General features: G+C 34.9%; 7 protein-coding genes across 8 annotated transcripts; 3 read left to right on the top strand and 4 right to left on the bottom strand.

Moving 5' to 3' along the window:
* Positions 1–800: 800 nt before the first annotated feature.
* Positions 801–6,956, bottom strand: LOC116350685 (mothers against decapentaplegic homolog 4). Of its 2 annotated transcripts, XM_031782576.1 has the most exons (6): positions 5,914–6,955; positions 5,475–5,814; positions 5,000–5,113; positions 4,175–4,678; positions 3,567–4,097; positions 801–3,490 (listed from the first exon to the last, which is right to left on the bottom strand). In XM_031782576.1, exons 1-6 carry the CDS (start codon positions 6,157–6,159, stop codon positions 3,279–3,281), a joined length of 1,947 nt encoding a protein of 648 aa, XP_031638436.1. In that variant the 5' UTR covers positions 6,160–6,955; the 3' UTR covers positions 801–3,278. The 2 variants fall into 2 exon arrangements, with proteins under 2 accessions (XP_031638436.1, XP_031638437.1); XM_031782577.1 differs by lacking the exon at positions 5,000–5,113 and having other exon boundaries at positions 5,914–6,956.
* Positions 6,957–7,383: 427 nt separating this feature from the next.
* On the bottom strand, positions 7,384–8,787 carry LOC116350813 (E3 ubiquitin-protein ligase TRAIP-like). The gene is made up of 4 exons (XM_031782758.1): positions 8,487–8,787; positions 8,051–8,411; positions 7,922–7,977; positions 7,384–7,846 (listed from the first exon to the last, which is right to left on the bottom strand). Exons 1-4 carry the CDS (start codon positions 8,651–8,653, stop codon positions 7,819–7,821), a joined length of 612 nt encoding a protein of 203 aa, XP_031638618.1. The 5' UTR covers positions 8,654–8,787; the 3' UTR covers positions 7,384–7,818.
* Positions 8,788–8,944: 157 nt separating this feature from the next.
* LOC116350631 (protein unc-45 homolog B) lies at positions 8,945–12,332 on the top strand. Its single transcript, XM_031782481.1, has 3 exons — positions 8,945–9,150; positions 9,237–10,426; positions 10,496–12,332. Exons 2-3 carry the CDS (start codon positions 9,265–9,267, stop codon positions 12,118–12,120), a joined length of 2,787 nt encoding a protein of 928 aa, XP_031638341.1. The 5' UTR covers positions 8,945–9,150; positions 9,237–9,264; the 3' UTR covers positions 12,121–12,332.
* Positions 12,333–12,459: 127 nt separating this feature from the next.
* Positions 12,460–13,980, bottom strand: LOC116350636 (V-type proton ATPase subunit S1-like). The gene has a single exon (XM_031782487.1). The coding sequence runs from the start codon at positions 13,822–13,824 to the stop codon at positions 12,607–12,609; it is 1,218 nt and encodes a 405-aa protein (XP_031638347.1). The 5' UTR covers positions 13,825–13,980; the 3' UTR covers positions 12,460–12,606.
* Positions 13,981–14,127: 147 nt separating this feature from the next.
* LOC116350638 (probable 18S rRNA (guanine-N(7))-methyltransferase) lies at positions 14,128–15,310 on the top strand. The gene is made up of 4 exons (XM_031782489.1): positions 14,128–14,270; positions 14,372–14,409; positions 14,478–15,040; positions 15,108–15,310. Exons 1-4 carry the CDS (start codon positions 14,235–14,237, stop codon positions 15,302–15,304), a joined length of 834 nt encoding a protein of 277 aa, XP_031638349.1. The 5' UTR covers positions 14,128–14,234; the 3' UTR covers positions 15,305–15,310.
* Positions 15,089–16,394, bottom strand: LOC116350639 (dnaJ homolog subfamily C member 30, mitochondrial-like). Its single transcript, XM_031782490.1, has 2 exons — positions 15,893–16,394; positions 15,089–15,823 (listed from the first exon to the last, which is right to left on the bottom strand). The coding sequence occupies exons 1-2, from the start codon at positions 16,236–16,238 to the stop codon at positions 15,432–15,434; spliced, it is 738 nt and encodes a 245-aa protein (XP_031638350.1). The 5' UTR covers positions 16,239–16,394; the 3' UTR covers positions 15,089–15,431.
* Positions 16,395–16,781: 387 nt separating this feature from the next.
* LOC116350629 (poly [ADP-ribose] polymerase-like) lies at positions 16,782–20,700 on the top strand. The gene is made up of 10 exons (XM_031782479.1): positions 16,782–17,032; positions 17,176–17,317; positions 17,374–17,686; positions 17,761–17,953; positions 18,033–18,316; positions 18,393–18,693; positions 18,769–18,862; positions 18,920–19,611; positions 19,730–20,168; positions 20,230–20,700. Exons 1-10 carry the CDS (start codon positions 16,922–16,924, stop codon positions 20,544–20,546), a joined length of 2,886 nt encoding a protein of 961 aa, XP_031638339.1. The 5' UTR covers positions 16,782–16,921; the 3' UTR covers positions 20,547–20,700.
* The last annotated feature ends 10 nt before the right edge of the window (positions 20,701–20,710 follow it).

Raw genomic sequence — 20,710 nt, 5'->3', positions numbered from 1 at the left:
TTCCTCAGTTCTACGTTCAGTTATTTATATCCATTTTTTCTGGAATAATCAACAAATTTTTTGTCATAATTCATTTAAATTTAAAACTCGTTACGATTATTCACAATTCGACTTGAAATAAATTATATCGAAAAATTAAAACCATTATTATTCATATTCATTATTCATCATGTAATCCATGTGATCTAACATAGTAACAATTGTAAGTTTATGCATACATTTTAGGTACTTTTAGGTCCCATTTAGGCATAAGCCTTCGATTTAAATACATTTTAAAAGCGTTACAATTTCATCGTGCTGGTAGGCCTAAATAAGGGTGATTGTGCTCATTGGGAATCCAAATAAAAAAGCCAATAAACTAACTTTTGTCAAATGTTTAGCTTGTGTATTGGGAGTGGGAACATTGCTTTACAGATATCACCTATCCCATGTAATGCTCCAGATTTCAAATCCAATATGGATGGATAGGAATACTTGTTTATGAGAAATATTTTTTTAAAAATATTTTATTTTTAATTCCCGCGATAGATTGAGTGTTTATGCGTACGTCAACACTAACTCCCGCATACGCGAAGACTATCCAGAATATCCATCTCTCATATATTGGGTACGTTTATAACATTTTCAGCTTTATAGCCAAGAGCTCGCCTCCTCGTTGGTAACTTGGATGATTCCAAATAACAAGACAATAGAAAAGTAAGAAGAAAAAAATTAAATCCAATACATAATTATTATGCAAAATTACTTTATTCAAAGGATTTCTTTAATGACATTTGTTTCGGTGTGTTGTTGGTTTTATCTTAAATTTGTTTTTTGTTTTTTTTTTGTTTTTAATTCTTTACAGTTCTCTAAATGGTTTTGGGCATGGATGTTTTTCTTTATTTCATTAGACTTATCTTTAAGATTCAAATAGTTTGTTGCTTTTCGTAAAATGTGTCAAAACAATTCATTTCAACGTCATTTGAATTATATTCTTTGGAGGCCATCAAATTGTGCTCAAACATTTTGGGCAAACTGTGTATAAAATTGCACGTAGCATGTATTAATGGTCAGACACTCATTTCTTACAACTAAACCTTGAATAAAATGAAAAAGAGAAAAATACCTGAATCAGAAACATACAAAGATCAAATTTAGGAATTTATGTTTACGTATTTTGCTTTGTTTGAATTTATCGATAACTAGAAACGGTTTTCAAGTAGTTATTGTTTTGGCGCACTAAAGAAATACTCTAAAAAAACGGTTCACGCATTCAAACTTATGCCCACTGTCAGAGCTAAATCAAACGTAAAAAAGAAGCGACAACAAAAATCAAACTTATACGAATGGACATTTTTGCGACTTTTCCCATTTGAATTTATGTTTTAGATAAGTTCCTTTTTTTATTCTCCTTTTCAGCTCATCGAAATCAAATGATTAAACAATATCGTAAAATAACCTAAATAAATTGATTGAAAGTGTCACAGCCAAAAATCAATCAATCAAATTTTTTTCTCAATTTTTTTTTCTTTGCTTGACGAAACGCCAAACGACATCCGTGTGTCAGAACGACCAGAGAAAATGAATCGTTCTGATTTCTCTATTCTTTTAGCATATAAAATACTTTGACCGCATTAATGTGACGTCGAAAAATAAAGTCAACATACATTCAGTACAAAAACAAAACTAATTGCTGATCGTTAATTTTTCAATGCTATTTTGCATAATAGCTGCCGTTTAATTAAAAAAAAATTATATAAATAGCCTCAGAGCGTGTAAAAACACTCGAGCATTTCATTTTCAAAATGGTTAAAGGCAATCGAAGAAATAAAATACAGAGTTGCAAATTAATTCAATTATTTCGCAATTAATCCGTATACATACTTTGCATGCAATACTTTATCTAATTGCAATGTAATAATTAATTCGTCGCACCAGGTGATCGAGCGATTTTATGTTGCTGTTAAGTAAGTAGTAATTAAAGAGTGAACAAAAAGGTGTAAACAAACACTTAATTAAAATGATTTGCGTCAAACGTTCTATGTACACACTTAAAAGCATGAACTTGTCAATCAACGAAAGAAACGAAGTCCACGACAAAAAAAAACCGTCTAAGAAATGTCATCGTTGATGTTTATCCGTACACAAAAGAGTGGACACTTGTTTTGCACTGATAATAACAAAATGAAGTTGCCGATTAGCGGTTACTATTTTTGCATAATAAATATTAGTTAGTCATCATCATTCATTTGTTAATAAGCTAATAAGTAAGCGATTGCGTTGTAACAAAGCGGAAACCTTAAGGGATTCAGCGAATTCCACTGGTTAATTCACTTTATGTGTTTTGTAGTTGGTTTTTCTTTTTGTTGTTAATGTTGTTGTTGTTGTTTTTACTTCCATTTTTTTGTCTCCTTATTCAACAGGTACAGTGTTTATCATTCAATTTATTATTATTTTCGTATGTATGTGTGTGTAGGTGTAACTTTCGTACATTTGTTTTTGTCGTACTACAATCGAATTCACAGTTTTCCAAGTTGTCGGATCATTTTGTTTTCATTTGTTATAAATATACTTAATATTGCAATTGTAGAATCTGGTATAGTGTTTAACTTTTCTCCATCTTGATTTTAATACGCACTTCAATCTTTAAAAACATGTGTTTGAATTTTAATTTTGCCTTTTGTCACTTTTGTGTGTGTGTGTGTGTGTATCTGTCTTTGCCTAAAAAATATGTATCCTTTAACAGCAACTAACCAACTAACATACTTAAAAACTCATTTTGTGTTTTTAATAGTTATGCAATTTGTATAATATGTGTATAATATAGAAATTTTTAAAACGTTTGTATAAGTAGGTTGCATTTAGAGCATGTTTTCTTTCTGCAATGGATTCATGTTTCTTATCAATTAGTGTCAAAAATATGCTAGATTTTTCTTTTCGTTTGTTTGTTTTTTTTTTTTTATTCAACACATTTATGCAGTGTTTTCTAATAAACTATCGTCTTTGCTTTAAACGTTGAGATTTTATTGCATTTTGTCACCGGTATATCTATTTTTGTTTCTATTTGGTTGGTGATTGTTGAAATAAAATTATGTTGGTTATCTTTTTTCTGTTGTTATTGTTGTTGTTGTCTGTGTGTTTGTGGTTGTGTGTAAATATATGAAAGAATCTTTATAAACAATTTGAGTTCCACTTTCAATGTCAAAATAGAGTAAGTTTTTTTTAGTTTGTTTGTACAAATTAAACCAAAAAAGAGGGATGAAGAGATTGTGACATTTGCACTAGGTAAAAAAAACGCTTTATTCGTTAGCCCGAGGCCCGTCAATCGGCATTTGATGGAGTACTTCATCAAGTAATTGTAGTGCGCGATGTAAGTGTACCTCAATCCAGCAAGGTGTGTCTTTAATTGATGATCGTGGATAGTCTGGGCCCCAGCCCTTAACAAAACTTAAACGTAAAATACACAAGCGCCTTAAATCATCAACGCCAATACCAGCCGCAGCCGTTATATCTATTCAAATAAAAAGAAAATTTCATTCAAAAACTGACTCCGTCTGAAATTGATTCGTCGTGTTTGTTCAACTTACTTCTCGGTGGTCCTCCCAATTGTGAACTTAATCCGGCAACGGCAGCCGCTTGTGCTGCTGCTGCTGCCTGTGCATTTGCCGCTAAAGATTGCATTTGTCGATGACATTGACGTAAATCAAATACTTTAATGTAAGCTTGTGGATAGATTTTATGCACAGCATCGCCCGGACTACGGCCAGCTTCACGATCCAAATAATAGCTCTGTACAAATACTGAATGATCGCTCAAACAACGGATCCAGACATCACCTTCGCCACGCAAATCTAATTGCACACCCTTGCCAATGTGTAAACGTGCCCGTTCACTTTGCTCTGTACGATGCACATTACTCAATGCACCCAAACAAAAGCGATTCCCTCCCGATGGATCAACATAACCATCGATTATAACATTTGGTTTGCTTGATGGAACTTTAAATGTTTCACCGACTTGTGTGTCCAATTCAAAGTATGCAACTGAACACCAATACTCTGGTGCCGGTTGACGTGACAGTAAGGGTAAACGTTGTTGTCCACCTGCTTCAGGTTGCCCTATTGATCGAAATGAATTAAAGAAAATGTGAATTTTTCAAAATATAGAGCATACATTGCAAATAATGAGCACTTACAGTAGTTTGTATGTGAATTTCGTTGATCTGGTAGCATAGATTGTGTATAAGTGAGTGTATGTTGTCCAGACCAAGTGCCTTGAGCCCCGTTATGCGGCGCATTTGGTAATCCTTGTGCAAAATTTGGTAACTGACCATTTCCGGGTAGGTTTGCTGAATTTTTCGTTGTCGCTCCATTGTATCCATTTTGTTGAATATGCGGTGAAATCGGTGAAGACACAATCGAATTCGGTAGAGATCCTTCGTTAGCTGAATTGATTGGTTGTGATGCTACTTGTACTGATTGCTGATCACTGTAACCATAAGTTGGTGACGATGTTGATTGCTGTGAATTTGTTGATACGGATTGTATAGATATCTGAGGATCAGTTGGTAACGATCCAATCGACATATTTGGACCATTATTTGGTGGTTGGCCGCCAGCTGGTGGCGGCTGTGGCGCCATTTGATTATGATTCGTTTGTATTTGTAGCGGTGGCATTGCCATCGGATGAGGAACAGTTGCTAAAAAAAGCATCAAACACGATCAATTTAAGATGTGAAAATCGATATGATTCTAACACTATGTGATGTTTGAAGGTGAGGTGGTTAGATTGGTGAGAGATAAAAACAATTGCTACAACTAGTGAAATGTGTACAAGTTGGTAACTTTAATAAGTTGATATGTTAGTAAACTATTTTATGGTAAAAAAGAATGTTCATCATTCTACTGAGATTAGAGCAAATTATTATCGATTTAAGGTATGCGCTAAAACAAACTAAAAGCATTCCGAATGCGAAATGAAAAAGATTCGAATTTTGTAAAATAAAATAAATATAGCTTACGATGCACAAGAGCGGATGGGCGCGGATTTGGAGCCATCCATTGACTTCTCTGAGTCTCTGTTGGCTCTAATTTTGGTATACGACCATAAAGACTTCCCAATTGACTTGGATCACCTGCATCGAATATAATTCATAAACACCAATTTTCAAACAAAATAATAGAAAATGAAGAACACAAGAGCCATAGATGAAAATTCTTAAGTCATAATGATAAATAGCTTTGTAAACGATAACAAACAAAAATGTTTCAAAAAAGCAAGCGTAACAGCAAAACAGTTTCAAATTAAACAAATTGAAGAAAAAATAGTAATCAAATTCAGTATATACTTTGAAAGCGTCACAAATTTCGAAACTAATACGAAATTGTAAAATTAAACAACAGTATCCATCTCCAGAGTCCGAGAGTATGTTTTGTTTTTCCTCGGTTTGATAATGCATTTGTTTTTTTGTTTTTTTCATAACAAAAATGACATACCTGGTGGATATCCGTATCCTTGTGTAGGCATTGGACCGGCATGATGAATTGTGCCCATTTCGTTGGGATCCATATCAAGTGCCCCGGGTGGAACGACTGAACCCGCTGAATATTCGTCTTTCACAATACGACTTGGTCCCGATTGTAGTGTTAATCCAGATAAATCGATGCCAGGCGAAACAACACGCTCATAATGATATGGATTCACACAAACTGAATCACATTTTAAATCGAACGCAAATTGGCAGTATTTAACATGTTTTAGTTCATTTTTATGCAAGTCAGGCCAACGCCAAATTCTTGCATAGATCACATGAGGAAATCCTTTTCGGCCGGCTACCTGCAATTGTCAAAAAAATGTATGAGAAATGTGTTGATTTTTAATTGAATCACATGATTCATGCGATATAAACATCTATATATCGTTATATATACGTACTTGCAAACGACCATCAAGCGTTCGTTGTATGGTTACACACTTGCTTGGATGTGCTCCATTTGTTGTGATTGCAGTTATCAATGAGTCCAATTCATCGCGTTTTTCCTTTAGTTTTTTTACCAAAGACTCGATTGCACGCTTAGCAAAACTCTCACTTTCACCACCTTGTCGATGGCACATCAAGGAGTGCACTATCGACAGGCATGCATCAGCCGATGTTGGTGCACCGTTCGGCATTGGATTCATGTCATGAATCTAATGTATTAACGTGAAAAAAAAGTCAAAACGAAAAAAACACACTAAAAACTAAACTAGATTTTAGTTGTCACTGTGGTGCTTGCTATGTGTCAACTGTTTTTTTTTCGTTCCACTCAACAGTAATTGCTGAATTTAATTTGAATGAGTGACTTTTGGTTTTTTTTTCTCTTTATTTTGTGTTTAATTATTTTTCGTTTTCAACTAACAATTTGAAATTGGGTGTTGGTTTTTTTGTTGTTGTAGTGTTTGTTTGATTATTTGAGGACAAAGTTAATTTAAAACTAGCTCAAGTCAATATTAGTTGCACTTGCTATTCACTAATAATGACGACAATTTCACAATGATGCGGTTTTTCACCTTTCTTAAATAGAAATGTCAATCAACCAGACTGTGACACTGATTCAATGGCTTGTAATTGAGTTCACTGTTACGAATTCCGTTCGATAATTTCGGTCACTTCACCTTTATATTATTGGCTATATGTTACTTCCGTGTATGATGTGTATTTTTTTCGCTTTGTCGTTTGTTCTTTTATTTACCGCTGCAAGCGGTATATTGACAGCGAATTTCGTTTTGAATATCAGCAATCGTATTGTTTCACTATGAAATGCGCATACATTTAGTCATTGCAACAAATGTGAATTCATTGATTCACTTAAAATGCACGATTTTATTGGGTTTTTAAATGATAACTTTCTTTATTTGCATTTCACTCTGTGCGGAAATATGAACTGCGTTGCAACTAAGAGTTACTCAAACAAATATTAAATATGGCCGACTGATGGACACTAACTATGATTCTTCTTCTTTGTTTTCTTTTCGTATGTGAGCTGTTTTCGTAATGAATGTGTGCGTATGTGTGTATCGCAGTGCTGTTTCTTTGAGTCAAACGGAATTTGACGTCAAGACATCTCTGTGTGTATGTGAACACAGAGCGATAGGGCGCTGTATGAGTCAGTGAAATGTACTGTTTATATGTATAAGATGCATGTTCTGGGTGTTTTTCATACAAAAGAACACAATCATTTATCAGCAGCATGAAGTTTGTGCGAAAAAGATTCATTCAGCGCCAAAAATTGAACACAAACCCAAATTTCAATTTTTGTTTTCATTTTACATAAATATCATGGAATTTTTATTCATTTTCATTTTTACATTATAATATGGTTTTATTTTTGTGTAAAAAAATAAATTCGATTTTTGTCACATTGTTGTTTCATATTTGTTGACATTATTTTCTTCGGTTTGTATAAATATTGCATTCTTCATTGATTCCTGAACGAAGAGAACATCATTTTGCAGAGTATGCATTTTGTAAATATGATAATATGTATTTTGTTTGGATTCATTCAAAAAAAAAAAAATTGATGCTCATTTGAAACGGAATGCTTTTCATAGTTCGGAAATACAAATTATTTGGTAATGCTTACAACTAATGGTCGCTGTATATAATATATATTAAATCTAAATCAAAGTGGTCTGATGTTCATCATTCAACTTAATGAGATTTTGGAAACGATAGTTAAATTTTGAGAATCGATTGTGATTTTGATAGTTGACTACTTCGATTAGACTTCAACATGTTTTTTCCCCTTTCACTAGGAACAATCACAATTTTGGTGGGTTTAAATAAACGCCAAACTTTCCTTAAATTGAGTAGGTGTATTCGCGGCTTCTGTATACAAAGATAAAAGAAAATCCTATAATCATCTTCTAATTTCGACCAAAAAAATGAAATTCAAATGTCTACCGTAATATCTTCGTGTGTTTTTGTGTACCAACTGAAGCAACCTGGAGTGTTGTAACCTAAACGAAATACCACAAATACGATTTATCATGAAATCAATGTATGTCTCCAATTCAAATTCCATATACTCACTTTCGATGATTTCTTTGTGGTTGTAATTTTCAATTGACCAGATGAACTCGATGATGTACACCGTGGACATGATTTTTGTTTTGCGACTTCGAATTTTTTTTCAAGTGCACGATGTTTGGTTGTCAAACGTTTATATTTGGCCTTTTCCGATGTCAATTCTTGTTGAATCTTTTTCAATTCAATTGTACATTGCGTTAGTAGGCTCTTGAGTTGTTGACTTTCTTCTTTTTGACGCTTCATTTCCACCAAGTGCGATTGAATGTCATCCGACGACGTGTAGTGCATATAGACCGGCTTTATGTCAGCATCACCAATAACCGATCGGCAATCCGGACAAGTGTAAACACCAATTGGATTGAGACTATAATTGAATCGTATTTAAATACCAAGAAATCATTAATTTTCGCTTTTTGTAATTTTCCAATTTTCCACTTACGAATCCATCGAATCGAACCACTTTTCGAGGCATTCTTTATGATACAGATGGCCGCATCTTGTCACGATTGTGTTTTGGTCATCTTGCCATGTGAAATTTGTTGCGCACATCACACAACCGATGGAATTAACAGCATTTTGAACATCACCTTTCTTGTTATTTTCCATGGTGAATGGTTAACAATGAATTTTTTTCTTCCAAAATGTGATGATATTCAGACTATTAAGTGCAGATTTTATCGACATACATACAAAATGCTTTGTATTGCATTTAGTTTGCTATGATTCGAAACGGTATTTTTTGCACAATATTTCGATATTGAAACATCGAATTCGATGTCAACGTAATGACAACAAATATACTTTAAAACTACTAAGACGTATTGTCCGATGCAAATATCACACAGTCACTGTAGTTGTAGCGATGATGCACACAATTTGAATGACCTGTCAAAACATTCAGAGAAAACATGTTTATTTTTAGTTTTTCCACTCAACACACATTCGAATGATTGTCTATTTTTAAAAAGAAAATACTATATTGCATCGCATGTTCCCGAATGAAAAGCGTATTTGTGTGAAATTCTAGAAACACTGAGAATTTTCTCGAGCACATTTCAAAAATACATCATTTTGCTTATATATAAAAAGCAACCGGTTTCGCAGTAAGTAATTTAACTACAGAAAACTAAGCTGAAGGAGTGCAAAGAAAATCAATATTGATAAAAAAAAAATCGTTTGATTTGTGTAGATAAAGTGATCAACGTAATTCAATCAGAATGACTACAGAGCAATTAAACGACGAAGCAGTTGCGTTTAAGGAGCAAGGAAATTCATCTTTTAAGAATTGTGATTGGACAGGTGCAGTCGAGGCATATACAATGGCAATCAAACGTGGAACAAAACACAAGCAATTGGCAACATTCTACAAAAATCGTGCGGCCGCATATTTGAAGTTGGAAAAGTTCGAGCTTGTCGTAAGAGATTGTAACAAATCATTGGAATTGGAACCGAACGAACCAAAGGCATTGTTTCGTCGAGCACAGGCCAACGAGCAGTTGGGCCGTTTTGAAGAAGCCTATCGGGATGCAGTGAACGTATGGAATATTGACAAAAGTGATAAATCGGTTAAAAGTTTTGTCGAAGAATTGCACACGATTGTTCAACGTCGAGCTGAAGAGAATGCACAAACCTCGAACAAGGTGCAAAAAATGGTGGAGCTAGCATTCGATATGGAAAAGCCAATGGACACACGTGCCTCAGCAATGAATAATATTTTAGTTTTGGCAAGAGAACATGTCGGAGCTGATATTCTTCTAAAGTCGGGCGTCATCCAGAAAATTGTTAATCTCTTGAAGTACGAGAAAAAGAAGGAGATTAGTGTGAATGCAATCAGAACGATTAGTGAAGTGTGCAGTAGATCATTGCAACGAACCCGCGAAGTTTTGAAAATTATAGGTGTGCCATGGTTTTTCCAAATTTTAAACAGCAAAGATACTGAACGCGTAAATGCGGTCCAACACTGTATCCAAACGATTTTAAATTCATTTTCGGGCATGGACACAAAAACGGGCTCAAAACCCGTGAAGGAACTTTGTGAGGAGAATAATAGTGAAATCGATGCAATTCTATCGACTCTCGTCTATTCGATAACAGAGCCAACCATAAGTGGATTGGCCCGAGATGCCATTATTGAAGTCATCACACGTAACATTAATTATGATGCATTGAATTGGGCGGAACGTTTAATCGAAATCAAAGGATTACATCGTTTGCTGAAAGTGTGCAGCGAAATGGAAGAGTATAAGTCGGAATGTTCAATGGAAATTACGCCATCGTCAAGGACCATTGCAGCAGTGTGTTTGTCACGAATTTATGACAATATGTACTACGATAAATTACGTGAACGTTACACAGAACAAGTGGATGAATTTATAAAAGGTAAACGAAAAGAAGAATCAAGAATCAAGATGTATATTTTTACACAATTTTTTTTTCATTTGTTTGTAGATAAACTTTTGGATCCAGAATTGGAGGAAAAAGTACGTGTTGTTGTAGTTATTACAGCGATTTTGACTTGTGCAATGGACGTCGGTGCGACGATTATTGGCCGAGAGGGAATATTGCAAATGGTTTTGGCATTTGCTCAGTCGGACGATGTGCTTCAACAGAGAGTTGCATGTGAATGCATCGTTGCCGCTTGTTTGAAGCAGGACAAAGCAAAGGCCATCATGTCTCAAGGTGTTGATATTTTGAAGAATTTGTACCACTCCAAAGACGATTCGATTAAAGTTCGTGCATTGGTGGGTCTCTGTAAAGTCGGTAGTTCCGGTGGTGTTGATGCCTCTATTCGTCCATTTGCTGACGGTGCAACGTTGAAATTAGCCGAAGCATGTCGTCGATTTTTAATCAAACCCGGCAAAGACAAAGACATTCGAAAATGGGCGGCCGATGGTTTGGCTTATTTGACATTGGATGCTGAAGTTAAAGAAAAATTATGCGAAGATACGGCAGCCATTCAATCACTCATTGATCTGGCCAAGACCGGAAATCAAGATGTACTATATGGTATTGTTACAACATTTGTTAATTTATGCAACGCATACGATAAACAAGAAATTCTACCCGAAATGGTTGAACTGGCCAAATTTGCAAAGCATCACATCCCAGAGGAGCACGAATTAGACGATGAGGACTTTATAAATAAGCGCATTTCAATGCTAACAGACGCTGGCATTGTTAGCGCCTTGGTGGCACTCAGCAAAACCGAAAGTAACAATTCGAAAGAATTAATTGCCCGTGTACTGAATGCAATTTGTAATTTGCAAGAGTTGCGAGGCAAAGTAGTGCAACAAGGTGGCGCAAAAGCATTATTGCCACTTTGTTTCAATTGCACGGAGAAAGGCAAGCGTCAAGCAGCTCAAGCTCTTTCACGAATCGGTATAACAATCAATCCAGAGATTGCATTCTCTGGACAACGAAATCTCGAGGTGATTCGTCCACTCTTGAATCAGTTACACCAAGATTACAAGGCATTGGAAAACTTTGAAGCATTAATGGCTCTCTGTAATTTGGCAGCCATGAACGACACGGTGCGACAGCGAATCATTAAAGAAGGCGGTTTGCAGAAAATTGAAATGTATCTCATGGAAGACCATTTGTTGTTGAGTCGAGCTGCCACTCAGGTCATATGTAACTTGGTTATGTCCAAGGATGTTGTGAAATTGTTCGAATCGAAAAATGATCGTGTTAAATTTTTATGCCTTCTGTGCCAAGAAGAAGATGAAGAAACAGCAATGGCCGCTGCGGGCGCATTGGCCATTCTAACATCCGACAGTAAAAAATGTTGTGAAAAAATGTTTGAACCAAATGCATGGTTAGAAATATTCCATACACTAATTGCGAATCCATCGACAGCCGTGCAGCACCGTGGATTGGTCATTGTGCTGAATGTAATTCGGTCGAGTACCGAATTGGCCGAAAAATTACTAAACACTGATGTAATCGACTTGCTCAATGGGTTGGCACAGTTGCCGGATGAAAGCAGAGCCAAAGCACGGGAAATTGCCGTTGAGTGTCTTAAAGAAGCTGAAAAATTACATCTCGTTGAGAAAACGAATAAAAATACGGAATAAATCGATATGAAAAGTATTTGAAGGTCAATCATAAAATGTATTCAACTCCATATCATCAAATCAATAGTTAATAATGATAATCATGTTTTTTAACCTACTTTTAGATCTAATGCTCGTTTAAAATATTTATAAATTTTAATATTTTACTATAGTCGTTGACGATCTAACAAAAACTGAATAAAAATGCATTTTCAATTTTATTTATTTTTCTATGTATTTGTTTTTATTCAACCAAAAATGAGCGGAAAGTAACAGCAAACATGTAACATTTCTACTTTTCTCAATTCTAAATTTGATTCTAATATTTGAGCGTTTGTCTCCATAAAATAAATTGACATATTTGATTTTCGATAAAATTCTATTCATTAACATCAATAATTTGTAAACAATATTTCTAATAATAATTCCATGCAACAAAAAGGCACATTATGCTTATTGAAATTTGTTGGAGCAAACTGATGTTTTTGTTGGTGTGAAATATTGTGCTTATTCACTTGCAGTCACCGTAATTGTCTTCCCTTTGGGGTCGTCAAAACGGTCCATGGTACGAATGTCCATGATACATGAAATGCCACCTGCAATGATTCCAAGTAATAGGAATGTGATGAATAGGCCAGCCCAAATCGGTGCACTTGTGAAGCCAGTGCAATCGTATGAGTCTGCAAATTTATCAATCTTCTTCCCATCAAAAATGGGCTGAATTTGGAATCTTTTAAAATAAACAAATTCAACATCTGGTACATAATCATGGACATTAATGCGTACACCTGATGTACAACTGAAGGAGAAATTTGTTGGTGCACCCATGTCAAGGGACACGTTCAATGGTTTTTTCTCATTTTGTGACGACTCCGTAATATTTAGAGACCAAAATTGCGACTCTCCAAGGTCGAAGACAAGTGTAATTGGAATTTCACTTTTGAATGAAACAATGAGGGTGCTTCCCTTTTTAGACGCTTCAATATCGCTTTCGCTAATTGCAATTTGAGTATCATCTTGGTCCTTTTTTTGATTCTTCATGTGTTTGAAAAAACCTTCGAAGTAGATAGCGGCATCGGTGCCGTTGTAAATGGTGCCGGTTTTTGTGTCGTCGGCGGCTCGTCTTTTGCGCGAATGTTCTTCTTCTTGTTGTTGCAAACGGGAATTCTTTTCGGATGACAAAATGAAAAGTGCATCTTTGTATTTCTGACTCACGCCATGCATGGCACGATCACAACGGGCCAACCAATGGAATTTTGACTCAGATTCGTGATAACCAGGCAATTGTACCACGATAACTTTTGCGTTGCTGCTTGGTTCGGGCTCCAAATCGTTTGTGGTCGACACTGAAGCATCAACGACATTGTTTCCCTGTGTCACTTTATTATCCGCAGCATTTTCAACATATGGAATGTACTCTACAATATCAGCTTTACTGGCGATGTTCTGGAAGGCTTTGATATTGTCTTCATTTTTTGCGCCAAGATCTTCTGGGCACAAGTCTGGAAGGATGAAGAAAACGATTTTTTGATCCACAAGCAATGAAGTGACACGACTCTCAAAATCACGTTGACTCATTTTCGTTGTAGCCGAAATAACACTGTTTTCAATCACATTTGGATTGTCTTTGTGTTTCCACAGAAGAACTGGCGAAAAATTTTCATTCAATGCCAAAGTGTTACAAACCAACGATAATAGTATCGCCACAACAATATTTTTCACCATTTTGGTTTAATTCCAACGATATTGTATAGAAAAACACAAAATTAAACTCGAAATATTAGCTTTGTTAAAATAAAAATTGGTGTGAAAAAAAAAGTATGAGAAAAATGAATAGGTCACGAGACTCGGAGAAAAAGTCAAGTGATGTTGACAAATGATGGACTTGGAATAAATTGTTTCATATAAAATATTCGTCGTATATATAATATGACGATCAACGATTCGAAAATGACGAATGGTTTCTGTATGCGATTATTTTCGAACATCGTTTCACACAAATGACAGATGTTTGACATATGCACAACATAACCAAACATTTTCATCAAAGCAATAAACCCAAAACGTAGAAGACTAGCACGTTGATTTTAGTTATTGTTTATTTTCAGTGAATCAATTGCTTTAAAAAAAAGAATATGTCACGACCAGAACATCAAGCTCCACCAGATATCGTAAGTGCATTCAAATAGCTACAAGAAAAATCATCATCATTTTCATCGCATCACGCTTGATTTATTAACGTTTACATCTATTTAAAATCTTTTCTCTGTAGTTCTATAATGATGATGAAGCAAAGAAGTATTCGAGCAAGTAAGCTGAAGCAAATGTCATATAGAAATGAAACATTTCTTTTAATTCGATTTTTCTTCATTTTCCAGTTCTCGGATCATCAAAATTCAGGTGGAAATGTGTGAAAGAGCCATTGAATTGTTGGCTTTACCAGAAGATCAACCGTCTTTGATATTGGACATAGGATGTGGTTCCGGACTGTCGGGTTCAGCTTTAGAGGAAGCTGGCCATCAATGGATCGGAATCGATATATCATCGGCAATGTTAAATGTGGCCGTTGATCGTGAAGTCGAAGGAGATTTAATTTTGGGTGACATGGGACACGGAATGCCTTTTAAAGCTGGTACCTTTGATGGTGCCATTTCAATCTCAGCGATACAATGGTTATGCCATGCAAATCACAGTGCACACAATCCACGAAAACGATTATATAAATTTTTCAGCACATTGTTGGCATCATTGACTCGATGCGCCCGATGCGTATTTCAATTTTATCCTGAAAACAGCGACGAAATTGAAATGATCACAACACAAGCTATGAAAGCTGGCTTTTATGGCGGATTAGTAGTTGATTATCCAAATTCAACAAAAGCAAAGAAATACTTTTTGGTGCTCATGACTGGCGGCGTTGCCCAATTGCCAAAAGCATTAGGTAAATATATCAATATTTCAATGTAAAATAATAATTCTTTAAATCGATTGTTTTAATCGATTTTTAGGTACGGGAGAAGAAGAAGATGAAACAAATCGCGTGCCATACTCGAAGAGACGTGAAATGGCCAAACAGGCCAGGGGAAAACTAGTGAAAGGATCTAAAGAATGGATTATGAAAAAGAAAGAAAGAAGACGCCAACAAGGAAAAGAAGTACGCGCTGATTCGAGATACACGGCCCGAAAACGAAGCGGTCGATTTTGAAATAAATTTAAAAAATATATATTTCCAATATCAAACATATTTCCTTTTTCATACTATTTTTTTGAACACAATTTATATGTCATAAATATTAAATAAACAATATTTATATTGCAACATGTTGATGATACTATGACTTCTTTTCTCTATGTGCTTTTAATGTAGCGTCCAAATCCTGTTCCTGTTTGATTTCGTAGAGAGTTCCAATAATGAATAAAAGCACGACTAGGACATAAACCATTTGAATTTGTTGTCCCCTTACATTACTTAATTCCTTGTCTTCCTGTTCCTCACGTAATTTCTGCCGGGCATTTTGATGACGTTCAAAGCATTCCGTTATTCTACTTTTGGACCAGTCGTCAAGATCTCGTGCCGTCATTCGATCTGCCATTATCGGTGGTTGCGATTTCACCATATGTTGTTTATAAAATTTTGTTTGAGCATCATCCTCGACTTCGACTTCGACGACTTCAGTCTCTGTGCCCGGACTGTGAGTTTTTCCTTTGGCATATGAACCAATACCTGAAATGCAAATAAAAATAGTTACAATTTTTATAAAAAACCACTTGATTCAAAGTCATTTTAACAGACCTTTATCATATAATCGTCTGGTACGAACATTCCCCAAAATTTCGTACGCTTCACTAATGAGCCGAAATCTCTTTGCAGCCTCATCACATCCCTTATTTTTATCTGGATGATACGCCATCGATAAATTATAGTATGCATTTTTAATTTCTGACTGAGTGGCAGTTCTTGGTATTTCTAAGTCAACGTAAAAATTTCTTGATTTTGCCATATGACTTGTCCTCGAAAATGTTCGCGTTGGTGGTCGTAATGTGTTACACACATTATTTGACGCGTTCGATACGCAACCAAAAATAGCACACACATTTTGGTTTAAATATTTTTTTGAATGTTTTCCTAAATTTGCCATTATTCTCACAACTAATTGTTAGATCACAGTGCACAGTACTACTTAACTTTACAATTCAATAAAATCTAGGATATGTATTTCATTTAAAATTATGTAATTTCATACATTATTTCCTAGTGACTTTCAAATAACAATATCAATATCTAATGAAATAATAACACTCATAAACTTATTTGACATTTCACGTGCATCTGCTTGTATCAGCTAAATGTCATGATGTGTATGAGTATACACTATACTGTCATAAAAGAAAAAAGGTATTATATTGTTGTTGTAATCAAAGTAGTTGATAATTTAAAATTAGAAAAACGTTATACAAATCAAGAAGTTATTCGATTGTTGCAGAAAAAAAGTCAAAATTCATATCGTCAACTCACACATTCACTGAATCGATTCAACATCATAAAATTTAACAATAGCTAGCCCTGCGCAATCAAAATGATTGGCTTAAGAATACAATGCAACTTCATTCAAGCCTGTGTGACAGCTGTTTGACAATACGTATGGATGAAACGTAAACAATTGCATCGATTGGTCCTTTCAATTTGTTTATTGCTTGTTTAGAGACTATGTTTAGGGCTGTAATAATGTACAAGAATATTTTTCTTTATTTATTGTGCCAAAAATTATTCAATTATTTCATTTGATGCAAAATTAAAAGAAAATTAATTCGAAAAAAAATCATGGATAACTCATTGCCATATAAAGTATTATATTCAACTGGTGAACAGATTTGCTACAAATGCCTGAAAAAAATTCTAGTGGATTGTATAAAAATCGCAATCATGTTGCAAGTGGGTACTTTATTGTTTTGTTTGGTGTTTTATTTTTAGTTTTAGTACGGCTTCTTCTTAAAAACAACATCAATTTGAAGTGAAATACTCTGATTTCTTTGTTTGTTTGTGTGTAATATATCTTAAATTGATTTTTTTTGTAGTCCGATGACGAAGACTACCGATTTCCCGCATGGTATCATCAAATTTGCTTTTTCAAAACGCGTCTACCTCAAACTGAAGCCGCTTTCGACGGATTTGCCAAGCTTAGATATATCGATCAGCTTGCAATTAAAGAGAATTTAGGTTGGAATTAGTTATTACCTTTCAAATTTAAAAATAATAATTATCATTCATACTAGGTACTGTCGAATACGAGCCGATCAAATTGAAACAACCAGCTAAACTGCCGGATTTTTATGTTGAATACGCGCGTTCAGGCAAAGCTTCATGCGAAGGATGCCAAAAGAAAATTTGCGAACGTGAAATACGAATTATGAAAGTGATTATCGACACAAATCGAGAAACGGCAATTGATGGAAAGGCTACTTGGTATCATGTTGTTTGCTTTGCTCGCGCACGATCACAACTCGGTTGGCCGCACTCAGCCGAACTTTTGCCCGGCTTCAAAAGACTATCCGATTATGACAAAGAAACTATCAAAAATCAAATACCGTACGGTTTTTTTTAAATTTCCAATTTGGTGCAAAATTTAAAAAACTTAATATCATCTATCTTGATTCAACCAGGGTGATGAAGCGCATCTATAATCGGACTGAACAAACAAACGGCATCAAACTGGATGAACTGGAAAAAGACATTGAACATCAAAGTATTGAATATTATAAGTTGTATGATAAACTCGCAAGGAATGTCTCCAAAGAGTATCAAGTTATGTTTTTAGAGGAAAATAACCAAATAGTTCCCAAAGCTGAATGTGATGTTAGTGGTTGATTTTATTTTAAACCAAAATCAGACATTACCCCGACCAAATAATTTTTTCCTTTTTTTTCGTACGCAGATTCTACACCATTTATCAGACGTCATCATTTTTGGTGCCTTACAACCATGCAAACAATGCGGAAATGAACGAATGATTTTCAGCAATTCAACGTATGTTTGTGCATATATAAATGATTGGGGAAAATGCGGTTGGGAAACAAGAGAACCAGAACGTTATGTAGCTAAAATACCTCATAAATTTACAAATAAATACCCATCTCTAAAAATAAAGCCTTCGGTTCGGAAGCGTGTATACCATGTGTTTCGACTAACAGACGAAAATGGGACTGACCTAATTTATGCGTAAGATTGAATGAATGATTCGTTTTGACAATTTTAAACATACTTATGATTGTTTTTTGTTTATTATTTTTTAAAGGCCATATAAGCATCCACCATTGTTCCTGATGGAGTTTGCCATCATCGGAATTCTCAGTAAATCTGCCAAAGAAATAGAAAAAGAAGTTAGAAAAATGGGAGGAAAAGTTGTGAATAAGATACATAGCAAAGTGGCAGCTGTTATATCGTCTTCATTCGAATTACTAAAATCTGAAACTTCATTCGTCGAAGCCAAGCACTTTAATATACAAGTCGTTTCCGAAGAATTTCTAACAGAGGCGCAAATAAATGATCCAATTTTATATATAAAAACCAAATGCATAAGCGATTGGGGTGGAGATGTAAGTGTTATGTGGCATCTGACTTCTAATAACTGCAGTTTTAATTCACAGTTACATTGTGACTATTTTTTTTAGCCGTATTCTCGAATCGAAAAGAGTGACGAAATCAGAAGAGAAGATGAATTTTACACGAAATCTTTGCCAGACAAAATAACATACAAATGGAGAGGTAAATGAAACGGTCAGATTTAAAAAGAAAAATCAAATTAATATTTTTTGTTAATAGACGGACCAGCGGTCGATCCAGAATGTGGTTTGGATGAAATTGCTCATGTTTATTGTTGTGCCACAAATCGAGGTGAATTGGAATACTCAGCAGTTTTAGGTCTTGTCGACATTGAAAACAATCGAAATTCATACTACCGTATGCAGTTGCTGGAATCAAATGAACAACAACTGCATTCAAGGTATTGGATATTTGAAGCATGGGGTCGCATATCGACAGTCATTGGTTCGAAACGACTTCAAACATTTGACTCTCTCGAAGAAGCCCGCACAACATTCAACACAATTTATGAAGAAAAAACAGGAAACCCATTCGAACTTAAACAATTCATCAAATGGCCGGAAAAATATTATCATTTGGACATTGATTTTGGTATCAATAGAAAAATGCCAAACACATTTGTTAACTCCAAACTTAGTCTACCGGTGTACCAATTAATGGAAATGCTTTTCAATATTAATCAAATGGAAAACATGATGCTCGGCTGTGATGTAGACTTAAAGCAAATGCCATTGGGAAAGATAAGTGCTCAAGGAATCCGTTCGGCAATGACTGTTCTCAGGGATATTGTACAATTGATTCGCCAAAATGATTCATATAGCCAACTACGTGAAGCGTCAAATAAGTTTTATACGCTGATTCCACATGCGTTTGGTATAAAACGTCCACCAGTCATCAATTCAATCGATGTGGTAAATGCAAAGGGGCATTCACTTAAAAATTGTCTTTCTTTCTTTTTGATTTTTTTCGATTATTTGTTGATTATTCACAAATTAATTCTATTCTTTTCATTTGTGATTCTCCCCTTAGGTAAATGCAAAGAATGAAATGCTGGAGAGTTTACTAAACATGGAATTGATTTATGGTTTCCTCGAGGGAGAGAATGGCGAAAAAACGAATCCACTCGATGCTTGCTATCTGAAATTAAAAGCCGACATCGTAGCTGTGGACAAAAATTCAGATGAATTTAAGAAAATAAATGAAATTGCCAAAACTACTCATGGACCAACACACAAAAACTACAGACTGGAAGTTCTCGAAATATTCAAAGTTCGACGACACGGTGAAGATAATCGTTTTCAAGCATGGCAAGGTGTGAGCAATCAGCGTCTGCTGTGGCACGGGTCACGTCTTATGAATTTCGTTAGTATTTTATCGAATGGATTAAAAGTGGCTCCTCCCGAAGCAACACATACTGGTTACATGTTTGGCAAAGGCATTTACTTCGCTGACGCTATAAGCAAATCAGGTATAAAAAATATTGAAAAAATCTTGTAACAGAGAGAAAGAATAATTTGATTTTATTCTAGCCAACTATTGCATGACTGATAAAACAAATGACATCGGTTTGATATTACTGTGTGAAGTGGCCTTAGGTCAATGCCAATATCAATATGCTGCAAATCATAAGATCACGAACATTCCAAATCTAACTGAACATTCTGTTCAAGGGTGTGGTACATATGTTCCATCAAAGACTTCGATCATCGACGGAATACCAGCGAGCACAGGAAACTTTCGTAAAAACAGTTTTATTACAGCACTTTTCTACAACGAATACATAGTATATGATCCGGCCCAAGTGAAAATTAAATACTTAATAAAACTTAAATTTAATTATATTTAGTAAGCGAAGTAAACGTTTGACATCCTTTTTTGACTTAATGTTACCAGCATTCACTTCAAGACGAAGAAAGTAAATATTAATTTTATATTTTATGACCATACAATTTGAAATAAATAAGATATTATATTTTTAAACCGAAAATTTACACAATTTATTGCAGTTTT

The sequence above is a fragment of the Contarinia nasturtii genome, unplaced genomic scaffold (assembly GCF_009176525.2).
Source record: "Contarinia nasturtii isolate CC-2019 unplaced genomic scaffold, AAFC_CNas_1.1 Cnas_scaffold_4311, whole genome shotgun sequence".
NCBI classification, from domain to species: domain Eukaryota; kingdom Metazoa; phylum Arthropoda; class Insecta; order Diptera; family Cecidomyiidae; genus Contarinia; species Contarinia nasturtii.
Note: the sequence above shows the minus strand (reverse complement) of the source record. Positions and strands in the feature narration are given on the sequence as shown.

What these genes read in the sequence shown, in the direction of transcription:
- LOC116350636 (XM_031782487.1), bottom strand. Translation starts at nt 13,824, where the DNA reads ATGGTGAAAAATATTGTTGTGGCGATACTATTATCGTTGGTTTGTAAC.
- LOC116350813 (XM_031782758.1), bottom strand. Translation starts at nt 8,653, where the DNA reads ATGGAAAATAACAAGAAAGGTGATGTTCAAAATGCTGTTAATTCCATC. An exon ending in CCACAAAGAAATCATCGAAA is followed by an intron (nt 7,978 to 8,050) that starts GTGAGTATATGG and finishes TATTTCGTTTAG; the next exon opens with GTTACAACACTCCAGGTTGC. An exon ending in AAACACACGAAGATATTACG is followed by an intron (nt 7,847 to 7,921) that starts GTAGACATTTGA and finishes CTTTGTATACAG; the next exon opens with AAGCCGCGAATACACCTACT.
- LOC116350638 (XM_031782489.1), top strand. Translation starts at nt 14,235, where the DNA reads ATGTCACGACCAGAACATCAAGCTCCACCAGATATC. An exon ending in GCAAAGAAGTATTCGAGCAA is followed by an intron (nt 14,410 to 14,477) that starts GTAAGCTGAAGC and finishes TTCATTTTCCAG; the next exon opens with TTCTCGGATCATCAAAATTC. An exon ending in CCAATTGCCAAAAGCATTAG is followed by an intron (nt 15,041 to 15,107) that starts GTAAATATATCA and finishes ATCGATTTTTAG; the next exon opens with GTACGGGAGAAGAAGAAGAT.
- LOC116350685 (XM_031782576.1), bottom strand. Translation starts at nt 6,159, where the DNA reads ATGAATCCAATGCCGAACGGTGCACCAACATCGGCTGATGCATGCCTG. An exon ending in CGCTTGATGGTCGTTTGCAA is followed by an intron (nt 5,815 to 5,913) that starts GTACGTATATAT and finishes TGACAATTGCAG; the next exon opens with GTAGCCGGCCGAAAAGGATT. An exon ending in AGGATACGGATATCCACCAG is followed by an intron (nt 5,114 to 5,474) that starts GTATGTCATTTT and finishes TATTCGATGCAG; the next exon opens with GTGATCCAAGTCAATTGGGA.
- LOC116350631 (XM_031782481.1), top strand. Translation starts at nt 9,265, where the DNA reads ATGACTACAGAGCAATTAAACGACGAAGCAGTTGCGTTTAAGGAGCAA. An exon ending in AGTGGATGAATTTATAAAAG is followed by an intron (nt 10,427 to 10,495) that starts GTAAACGAAAAG and finishes ATTTGTTTGTAG; the next exon opens with ATAAACTTTTGGATCCAGAA.
- LOC116350629 (XM_031782479.1), top strand. Translation starts at nt 16,922, where the DNA reads ATGGATAACTCATTGCCATATAAAGTATTATATTCAACTGGTGAACAG. An exon ending in GGGACTGACCTAATTTATGC is followed by an intron (nt 18,317 to 18,392) that starts GTAAGATTGAAT and finishes TATTTTTTAAAG; the next exon opens with GCCATATAAGCATCCACCAT. An exon ending in TAAGCGATTGGGGTGGAGAT is followed by an intron (nt 18,694 to 18,768) that starts GTAAGTGTTATG and finishes TATTTTTTTTAG; the next exon opens with CCGTATTCTCGAATCGAAAA.
- LOC116350639 (XM_031782490.1), bottom strand. Translation starts at nt 16,238, where the DNA reads ATGGCAAATTTAGGAAAACATTCAAAAAAATATTTAAACCAAAATGTG. An exon ending in CAGACGATTATATGATAAAG is followed by an intron (nt 15,824 to 15,892) that starts GTCTGTTAAAAT and finishes TTTGCATTTCAG; the next exon opens with GTATTGGTTCATATGCCAAA.